At 41.3% G+C, this 11,108-nt stretch overlaps 1 protein-coding gene across 1 annotated transcript in view; it reads right to left on the bottom strand.

Moving 5' to 3' along the window:
- Positions 1-904: 904 nt before the first annotated feature.
- The window catches only part of GTF3C3 (general transcription factor IIIC subunit 3), a 30,148-nt gene continuing 19,944 nt past the window's right edge, over positions 905-11,108 (bottom strand). The window contains exons 17-19 of the mRNA XM_039495413.1: positions 9,656-9,780; positions 4,330-4,482; positions 905-3,799 (exon numbers count right to left, since the gene is read on the bottom strand). Coding sequence (XP_039351347.1) covers positions 3,677-3,799; positions 4,330-4,482; positions 9,656-9,780 — 401 coding nt within the window. The 3' untranslated portion in view covers positions 905-3,676. The remainder of the gene's footprint in view (positions 3,800-4,329; positions 4,483-9,655; positions 9,781-11,108) is intronic.

Below are 11,108 nucleotides of genomic sequence, written 5' to 3'. Positions count from 1 at the left end.
GGCACTGACTACTGACACCGAAGGAAGAATACCAGTTCCAGAGTCACCAACCAGCCTCTCCTGCAGGGGACAGCTATTCCCTGGCAGGCTGCCACCCTGCACTGACCTGCCATTGCCTTACTTGGCTTCTGAGCCCTATAGAATTAGAGCAGAACTAGCTAGAACTTCACTTTTGAGAGGTTCTGGGCTGGGTGGTCTCCATAGTTCTGGATTCTCAAGGAGGGGGAAAACAGCTTTTTTCTTATTAGGTACTGTCTCACAGTACACAGCTATGGGGTGGACTTTCCCATGCACTTAATGGAGGTAGGAGCACACACGCTGTTGAAAGCCATGGGCTGTAATCTTTTAACTCAGTTTCATGGGATGGGATTTCCAAATGCACCCAACTCTTTCTAAAAATTGTGAAAGGGGACAACACAACAGCTGAGATCACTTTATTTTCATTGTAGTAGGCTGAGTTAAATTCAGACCTTTACTTTACCACCACCTGCTGAATACTGGTATGAGTAGATAGATGTACACCTTTCATTGACTCTGCCATACTGTCAATGGATAATCAGTAAATCGTTATAGGAAGTGTGAAATTTCTACTAAACAAACATTTTCTACCTCAGTAATATTTGGCAAAACTGAATAAAAAGATGCTCACTTATAGAGCTATAGTATTACACAGTGTTAGCCCTTACTCTGGATCCGCAGCCTTCAATGAATATACAAACGTGCTGATAGCAAGCAGCTTTCTAATGGTCACTCCCAGTATCACTCAGACAGAACACATTTGTGGTTAGGGTTTGAGGACAAGGAGTAGACACTTTTGTAAACAAGCTTCTAGGGATGTCCAAGCTACCCATCACTACTGTATCTAAGCACACGCTAATAGCGAAGAAAAAGAATATCCAGGTAATTAAGCCCAATATTGTAATAATTTATTATGTGATACAGAACTGTCTACAAGTTATTTTCTTACATGAAACTGGAAAAGGAATGTCAGAGCTGGCAGCAACTACAGCTAAAGTTGCCTAACAATGTTTTCCATTCTAAGCCACTTATCAATTGCTTACAACTTTGCCAACCATTAAAGCTAAAGGTTTCCACCTCCGGCTGGTTTTTTTTTAGTTTTAGCAAAAGCAGTTTGCGGGGAAAAAAAAAACATTGTTTTTCACAGGTTAAAATCTTAACAAGTTTCTCTTAAGAAATTTCCGTGCATTCATGTTTTAGATCCAATTAATTCCATCCTGTGCACTGATTAAAGTTGTGGAAAAAGCAGTATCTGATCATAAAATTTGAGACTATCATACTGTCACAAAAAAGGGAGCCAAATTAAGGTTGCAAAGTCTAGCATTAAAGTTAGAAAATAGCAGAATTAAAGCTGACTTTTGAAGAAGAAAGTATAATAAGCGGGAGACTATAAATGCTGGTCAGTTATGACCTATCCTCCAAAACACAAGTCATTTTCTCTTACCTTCAGCACATTAAAAAAAAAATCTCACAATCTGTGGATTTCTAATGTGTTGATTAGTGAACAGCAAACTTTCAATAGTAGTATGTATGTGTCATCATTTTGTCCGACCATTTGATCTCATCATCTGATCTAATATAAACAAATTATATTTTGGTTCCCCAGGAACAGAGAATTTGGCAAGACCATTGTTCCAATTTTCTTCAAGAGCTGTAACAAGTGGCTGAGATTTAATGCGTGATACCACCAAACTAACTAATGTGTTATCTAGTAGAATTCATGTTCCCACTAGAATTAGTTGGGCCAGCATAAAGTACTACACATACCAAAGTTTAGTGTTGTAATGCTACAAAGGCTTTTAAAACAAATCTTACTGAAGACAAGTTTCAGAGATAGCCCTATCATCATCATCACTTCCAGCATGAGATTATTTCTCTGCTGGACAAGAGTAACATATATGACACCTGTATAATTGGAATTATCATTCTTGATTAGCAAAGCAATATACAGAATTTGCAGCAACTCTCTCTCAATATTTAATTATTTAGTACAGGAAGATAATGGGCTGTAGGTTATTACACTAACAAATGTATAGCCCACTAAACAACTTGGGACTTTTTTTGTGTTTGTCTTTGCTGAGAATAAGTTATTTAAATGATTGCTGATTTCATAAATAACTAACTTTACTAGACCAATTTACAGTACTCCAGAAAATGGATACCTTTTACTGATGTGACACTGATTTAGTAATAAAAGAAAATTGCTTTTCTTAAACAGACACAGCTTGCGATGAAATAAAAAGGATGATAAGGATTCCTGGAAAAATATTCTAAGTACTTTAAAGGTCTTGCAATTGCAGTTATTTGGAACATTAAGTCTCTCTGGAAAAATTCTCCCAGGAATCCAAGAGCATCTATTGTCTGGGGGGTGTTCGGCTAATATCTTCCCTTCCCCCCTCAATCCATTTCTTCAGTCTTCCCTCTCCTATATACGGTGAAACCCCACTATAACACGATAATTGGGGTCCAAAAAATTCGATCACGATAAATGCAGGGTCGTGTTATAGCGGGGTTATGAAAATTTACCATTTCAAGCAGGTCAATTTCTCTTGGGCAGAAAATGACTTGCATTTGCAAAATGCCCATAATGATAACTGAAAGGGTGTAGCAATAATTAGTGACAGCACAAGCTAACCAACCTATTAAATGAGCCAGAACCAGCCTGAGAATGGCTGGGTTTGGACTTTGAAAACCGGAGTTTTGGGACCTGGCAGACTGGGGCTGGAGCGGCTCTCAAGAGATCTGTACAAAGGCGCTCAGCTGACTCCCCTCCACCCAGAGAGCCGATTGCAGCATTTGACACTGAGGAGTTGCTGATGTTCAGAGCAGAGTTCATGCCACTGTTTCTGTAGCATCCCTCCCAGCTGCCAGCCTGCTCCAGCAGCGGGGGCTCTCAGCCATGCAGCGAGAGAGGGAAACGGGCAGAGGAAGAGCGAGGAGCAGCTGGGGAGGAGAATGGCTCGTCTCACCAAAAGGGGAAGCAGGGGCAGGGGGGAAGGCATATTTCTTTTTTTCTTTGCCTCGGCGGTGCTCCAGCCGCATTTTTCTTTTTTCGCTTGGGGCGGCCGGAGCCACCTTATGATCGCGTTTTATCCGAATTCGCATTATCGCGGGGCGTGGTATAGCGGGGTTTCACTGTAATAGTAACAATTTTGTACAGTACACAGCAAATATAACCAATTGCCAGAATTGAACTTAGACAGTAGCCAGTCAAATTACTTTTTAAAAATCTTCTCCAAAAAAATGTGTGCATCATTTTTAGTCCCTTATTCAGCTGAGAATTCTGTGAACCAGCACCAACTTCAGGCGTCACAAAAACTCATCAATAAGGTGCTCGACCAACACCTAAGTATGTCTGGAGAATCTGCTCACAAAAGTCTGCTTGTCAAACTTTGCTTGTATCGGGGCATTTTACAGTTCCAACCTCAGGAAATGGAAAAAATAGCTCAAAAGTTTAGGAAACAAAATATATACAGTAACTAACAACTCTGATCCAATCACATCTAGATCAGGTTAGAAAAAAATATGTACATATCTTTTTGAACTGATCTCTCCATTGGTGTGTAATGCCTGAGATCCTCAATGCCCCAGTGGAAATGACAAATGTTATTTTCCTAGCCGGCTACCTCTCAGTCACAAACAGGTGCCACAAACTCCATCATACGATTCCATATGTATACAACAGCTTTTGAGCCATTCTTAAATTTCCACTGCTCTGATAAATTAGTGACAAGTTGAAGGCAACATCTCTTCGCAAGTCTGTCTGATCAGCTTCTATGCCCTGGAAGAATTAAAAAATCATTTACTAGCTTGCATGAATACTATACCATAAAACATCAAATCAGTGCAACATACACAGGCAAGTTCTTCATCATCGAGATACTCAGTTCATTCCCACCACATTCAGATAGTTACACTGGAATTCTGTATTTCTATACTAAACCTTCATACTCATGAAACAGAAAATGCCAGTTATATTTATTATTATTCTGGCTTTTAAAATGGACCTTATGTACGCTTCTTTATTCAGGTGGCAAAATTCTTCAGTACCCATTTTCTTGCAGTTGCTACACCCAGCCAGATAATAAAATAAACCCGACAATCATTACCTGAGCAATTTGAGTTATACATGTTCATAAATACAGCTCAGATGACAAATCAAGTGTTTTCTCTAGTGCCTATGAAATTATATTGGGGTTATGCAATGCAAATATACACTAGACACTCGTGCACTCGTTTTACTTCTGGTTAAAACATAGTAATGCTGATCTGATTTTACTTTTATAGTTCAAATGTTTAATCATGTGGTACCTCTAAGATGAGAGGAGGAAGCTCAAGTGCCTTTTGGTAATAATGGATTGCCATATGCACTAATCCCAGCTGATGAAGGCCACGGCCTAGGTTATAGAAAGATTCTTGGCACGGTCCACGGAGGCCCAGGTACCGGTGAAGGAAAGAGAATCCCTATGTACAAAATACACATTGGAAGCTTTATTTTTTGTAAAACAATAAAGCAGCATGTTTTAAATTTGCAAAAAAAAGCTTTTGCCCATAAATATAACTGCCTAATTTAAGACCAAATGCAAAAACAAGCCATCCACTTTCCATGACACACTAAACCAACAGAGGAGATGCTTTGTGGCCTCAGCAGCCTCACACAGTGAAGACAACAGACAGATCTTTTGATAAGCTGTGTGCAAAGTTGTTCAGAATTATTACTATTTCTATAGCACTCAACTTTGATAGATAGTTTACAGACATGTGAGCCAGGCCCGCGCCCTGAAGAGCTTACCATCTAAATAGAGAGATGAAAGGGAGGAACAAAGGGACACAATGAGATTGTTTGTTTAACCCCACACCTATTACACTTTAGAACACCACCTCTTGTCTACTATTTGTTTTAAACACTTGCCCACCCCACCCCCCTTAAGCCCCATTTGAATTTGAACCTGCTATGATGTTACACCACATATTATATATGGAAATATGCTTATGATATGGATATGGCATAACAGATCTATTTTATGCAAGATGGGCCTTATAAGGTATTATCGGAAAGGTTATACTTTACTGAATGTGATTATCCGATTTATATGCATGTATCATTTCTGGATCTAAAGTTAGGAATATTGACTATAATAATTACAACTGTATGTGCATTTGGGAAACACCCACTAGACAACAGGCCATTAGGAAGAAACAATATGACTTTTGAAGATACTAATCTCTCTCCTTCTTGAGAGGCATCCTGGGACTAGCTGTGACTAGGTCAGGTGGTCCTGTCACCTGGTACAAAACACCATCTTGGACTTGGAGTAATTTTCCACTAAAAGGAAGGGGAGGTCAAGAGTGGGAAACAAAAAATTCTCGCCTTATGTAAATCTTATTTAAGGCTGGGGATTAAGTTGATCTTGGATCACTCTTGACTGAATCCCCACCCAGGATGCCTGCTGGAAACACCTAAGGAACAAGGACAAAGGGAAGGGGGAAGAGTACTGAACCCAGGCTGGAAAATAAGTCTGGGAATAAGATACCTAATGATTTAAGCTGCAAGCAGGGAGCTAACCTTCAAGAATTTCTGCAACCTGCCCCAAAAGCAGCATTTAGGGTGAGAAATTACTTCTTGAAACCAGTTTCCTTAAGATGTTAAGCTTAGTCTGCGTGTTTTGTTTTATTTGCTTAGTAATTTGCTTTGTTCTGTTTGGTATCCTTTATAATCACTTAAAATTTACCTTTTATAGTTAAGAAACTTATTTCTTGTTTCTAACATAACCCAGTTTGTGCAATTCATGGGGGGTGAGGGGCAAGAAGCTGTGCATCTCTCTCCACATTGAGGGAGAGAGCGAATTTTTATGAGATTTTTCTGTACAGCATAAGACCATATTATCGTGGGTTTACTCTCTAGAGGGAAGCTGCACTTGAGTGCTGGGCAATTTCCTAGCTGAATCTTCCCATAGAGAGCTGTCTGCAGACTCTGTGTGATTCTACAGCTGGTGCTCCCTACCTGTGCGTGTGCTACAAGAGGCCAGAGAGCCTGACTCAGCAAGACAGGGAAAGGAGGACCAGGCTAGTGGAGCCTGCGGGCTCAGAGAAATCCCTGTACATCAGGTGGCATCCCAGAAGGGGGATCCAACCCGTCACACCTGCCCTACATTAATCTGAATGACTATTTCAGAGCTCTTCTTTTCATAGAATCAAAGAGAAAATAGTTAAATAAAGCCTTTACTAGCTGCAAACCCTTCATACATCACAGTACTACATCTGGAATACAAATGCATTCCCCCCTGCTTAGTGCTCCCTGTAAAACTCCTGCAATACCTGTTAACTTCACACAGTTACCAGTTGCGGGCAGATGAAAATCTGCACCTTAGCCAATAAAACCCATTAAAAGGGCAGGAACAAACAGCTCAGGGTAAAGTAATAGACAATTCACATATCCTAAATAAAAAGACAAAGGGTCTAATCATGCTTGTACTGAGCCAATGAGAGTTTTCCCACAGGAACCCAACTCTGGCAGAGCTAAAACTTGTGATTCCCCGTCTTGAGGTTTAGCCACCAGACCAGTGTTTTTCAAAGTTCAGGTTGCAACTCAGTACTGGGTCGCCTTGCTCAGCACTGCCAACCGGGACGTTAGAAGTCCTGTCAAAAACGTTGCTGCCAGGGGCGGCTCTAGGCATTTTGCCGCCCCAAGCACGGCGGCTTGCCTGCGGAGGGTCCGCTGGTTCCGCGGGACCAGCAGACCCTCCGCAGGGACCAGCAGACGCCTGTACGAGTTCCGCCGAAGCCGCAGGACCAGCGGACCCTCCGCAGGGATGCCGCTGAAGGCGTGCTGTGGCCTGGAGCCGCCCCTGGTTGCTGCCCAGCTAAGGCAGGCTAGTGCCTACCTGTTCCGACACCGCGCTGTGCCCTGGAAGTGGCCAGCCTCGGGTCTGGCTTCTAGGCAGGGGGACCACGAGGTTCCGTGCGCTGCCCCTGCCCCAAGCACTGGGTAATTCCCCTTGCTCTTCCTCCTATCCCTCTGCCCCCCATTCAGAAGGATCTACTGCCCCCTTCCCTACCACCACCTCTGCCACTGACTTGCTATGTAACTTCAACCTTTGTGCCTCAGTTTCTCATCTATAAAATGAGAGATGATACACTTGCCTGCCTTCCTCCCTCACAGGGTTGCTGTGAGCATGCATTAGCTAATGTCTGTACAGTGCGATAAAGGTGAATGGTGTTAGGACCCGAGTCACCTCCCAAAGAGAGCACATTCAACACAACCATTTTCAGATTAAAATTCACCAGACTATTTCTCTTTTTCAATTTGAAGAGTCTTGGGAAAAATCAAATTGGGTTCAGGAGGAAGCGGAAAATGGAACACAAATTACTGTATAGTAATGACAAGAGTTGTGTCTCATTTTGAGGTCACACAGGAATGTGCAGCCTCTGCTGTAACCAGAGGGCTTGATTTCTACAGCCACTATTGATAATCAGAGAAGATAGCTCATTCAACAGTAAGGAATTAGCTCAGACTCTAACAGCTAATCATGATAATTAGGGTCACCACTATGTGACTGTCTGGGTGAACTACTGAACAAACTAGAAGCAAGCAAAGATTAAAAAACCCTCAACATGGGTGAACACGAAATGAGAAAAGCAGCGACACAAAAGGAAAGGCATCTTCGGAGGGTGACATTTTCCAAGCATATTCTTAGGGGACTGTCCGCAACAGAGATAGGAAGGAAGGATTATTACACAGAAAAAAAAGTGGTTAAACATGTTTAAAATTAGGCCAAAGTATGCAAACGGGAATGCCTAAGGCTCGGCATCTAAAGGAGTGCTCTGATTGGAGAGTTGCTCAGCACCTGCAACTCCGACTGAAATTAAAGGGAGCTGCAAGTGCTCAGCACTTCTAAAAAATCAGGCCCCTTATTTAGGTGCCTAAATTCATGCCCCCAAAGTGGAATATGTTGGCTCTGGCTCTTAGCCTCATTTGGTTCACTGAAAGGTAAAGGGAGAAGGAGCAGAGGGAATAAAAAAAAACCTGGATTTTCCAAGGAAGAGGTTAGAAATAAGGAAGAAAATCAGGATCGTGCCAGCACAAGATATGGGCCTGATCCACAAGCTTCAGATCCAGTGTGGGGCTGTTCAGGCCCAACTGTCTGGCAGGTGAGGACATGAAAAAATGGGACTGGCTGAAGGTGGAGAAAGACAGAGTGGGTTGTGCTGGAGCTGCAATCCAAGAAGAGAGGCTCTGTGGGCCATGCAAATCCAGGAATCCGTGTAAACCTTCAAGGTAATTAACCTAAATTTGAATACAGGGATCCAGGAGAAAACAGAAAGGACAGTGATTAGCACTTTCAATGTGTGTCATATTTTAAAAACAGACAGTAGCTGAAATCTCGCCAGAAAAAGAGTGTGGGTTGAAATTTGACTTACAAGATTGAAAATCCAGATGGAAATTAGTTTGTTACTTTTTTTAATTAAATCAATGCAATTTTCTTCAGGGGCTTAGGTTAAAAAAATGAAATTTCATAGGCAATTTGTCCATAGTGCTTTTCTGTACAAAACTTGCAAGCCAGTTATACAACTGAGCAGAGCCATTGCAGTATACCAAAAGTTAAATCACTTTAATACCATTATGCACAGGCGCCAACTTTCCCCGGCGCCACTAGGTGCTGAGCACCCACCAATTTATCCCCATGGGTGCTCCAGCCCCGGAGCACCCATGGAGTCGGTGCCTATGCCATGGTCACTAATGCCGTCAGGATAAAGAGCACAAGACTTCCTCACTTGGATCGATACAGACCAGCCCAAATCATTCACAGGGCCCAACGCTGCCTCAATGGGAATTGAAGGCACTCAGCATCTTGTGAGCTCAAGCCCTTAACGAGTTACTAGGGATTGCTCACTGATTAACACTCCCCCATGCATTACACATCAATCTCAAAGTGCTCAGTGAAGAACTGTTATTTGACTCTCAGCCCTACTGTACAGTTGGTAGAGCTGTCAAACTATTTATTATGCTCTCTAGGAATTGGCCTGTTTTGCTTAATGAATCATTCATGAATCAATCCAGAATGATGATCTTCCCATGAGCGTCCCTTCATTTGTAGGTTTTCAGCAAATATTTTGGACAAAATTTTCAACCTATGGTTATTTGTGAACTGTTGCTTCAGCTACATTATTTGCGGTTAATCATCTAAGTCATCTGGTGGTGTTCCTGCTCCCTGTTTGGGTAAGGGACTCTTGTTTTTAAAAACCAGAGTGGCAAATGCTTCACTTCCAGCAGAAGGGTCAGATGAATAAACATCCATACTAGTGAAACTGAAATTATTTATATTTTCATGAATACATGGCAGCTGCCTAAATATATGCAAATAATTAAAGATTCCCCAAGCCACAACAAAATGAACTGAATTGCTTTTATTCACAAAGGGGAGATTTTCAAGAACTGAAATGACTTAGGAGCACAAGCTGACTGTCATTGGGACACATGCTCCTAAGATACTTGGAGGGTTTTGAAAATTCTACCCTAAATCTATTTTTTAAATGTCAATCAGCTCTAATAATGTGCCAGAGCTGTAACTGTGTGAGCCATGACAGAAGTAAATGACACCATGTGCTATGAACAAAGAAGAACAAAATAACTCACCTGTACAAGAAGAGCATGTCTTTTTAACACATACTTCTGAGATGCCATATGGATGAAAGTTAAGCCTATGCAAAGGCTGTACAGAGGTTCATCTGGGCTAGTACGGAAGGCTTGCACATATTGTCCTAGGAGAAACAGGAGTAAATGAGCTGACACTCTCTCTCTCTAAAACTGGGTTTCATTTTTTTCAAAAAACCCAACACTTTTTTGGAAGTGTGAACTGAAAAAAGGAAGGAAACGAGAAAGAGAATCAGATTTCAGAATGACTGCATCAAAACAGGAAAGAGGGAGAATATGAGTTGCAGCAGATCTCATGTTTTCAGCAGCTCTCAGATACCACACTTAACTTATCAGAATAAAAACAAAGACTTACTGAGAGAGGAGAAAGAGGGTCTTGTTGGGGTTGGAGCTCAGAGTGGCAAGGTGCAACAGCAACAATATCTTTTGAAACATGAGTAAATTCTTTAGACTTTTGGTGTATACTGCTTTCTAATGTATTTTCTTTTGACAGACCTGGGGCAGATCCTCAACTGGTATAAAATGTCAGAGCTTAACTGATGTCAATGGAGCTATGATCATTTACACCAAGTGAGGTTCTGCCCCCTTGTTTTTGCACCATGGTGATGAACTGGTTGCTTCTAGCATATTAAAAACAAAACATGTATAATAATAAAGATCTGTATTATTTAAAAGCAGAAAAGAAATTACATGGTATGTACTGAATGTGTACAATGAACCAAGTGTGAAATTAACTAATTTTGTTATAGAGTTCAAGGGCCAGAGCCCCAGATGGTATAAACTGATTTATACCAACTAAAGATCTAGGCCTCTCCTGCATATTTATTTTAAAGCCTGGTTAATGCTCTTTAGATGAAAGAGTAAAGATGGTCATAATTCAGAAGATGGTCAATGTTTCTGATTGAGTGCCTTGTGATTACTTGACAAGAAAGAAACATCTTATTTTCCTATTGTCACTTTATAAAGAAAATGCAACTTTCTAATGGAACACAAATTTTAATTTCAAAAGGTTCATTCCGCACATTTTCTTTTTCTTGAATATTAGTGCTGAGAAAGATGTCAAACTGTCAGCCTTGTGAAGAATAAGAAGAAGGGGTGAAATACTGAAGTCAATGGCAAAACTCCCACAGACTTCAACAGGACAAGGATCTCACGCAAGACTTTTGAAAGAGAGTAGGTGATTTTGGATGCCCAACTTTAGATATGTTAAAGGCACCTGATTTTCAGAGAGTGGGTGCTTAGCACTTTCTGAAAGTCAGACCCATTTGAAGTCTCTCAAGTTAGACATCCAAAAATGGAGGCACTCAAAATCAATGGTTACTTTGAAAATTCTGGCTGCCTTCTATGGTTATTCACAATACAGGTAAGACATGGATAGCGGCAATGCAGACCCCCCCACTTGACCACTTCCAGTGTGCCTCAACCCTAACCTGAG

The sequence above is a fragment of the Mauremys reevesii genome, linkage group 11, assembly GCF_016161935.1.
Source record: "Mauremys reevesii isolate NIE-2019 linkage group 11, ASM1616193v1, whole genome shotgun sequence".
In the NCBI taxonomy this organism is placed as follows: domain Eukaryota; kingdom Metazoa; phylum Chordata; order Testudines; family Geoemydidae; genus Mauremys; species Mauremys reevesii.
This window is presented reverse-complemented; position numbering and strand designations above follow the sequence as displayed.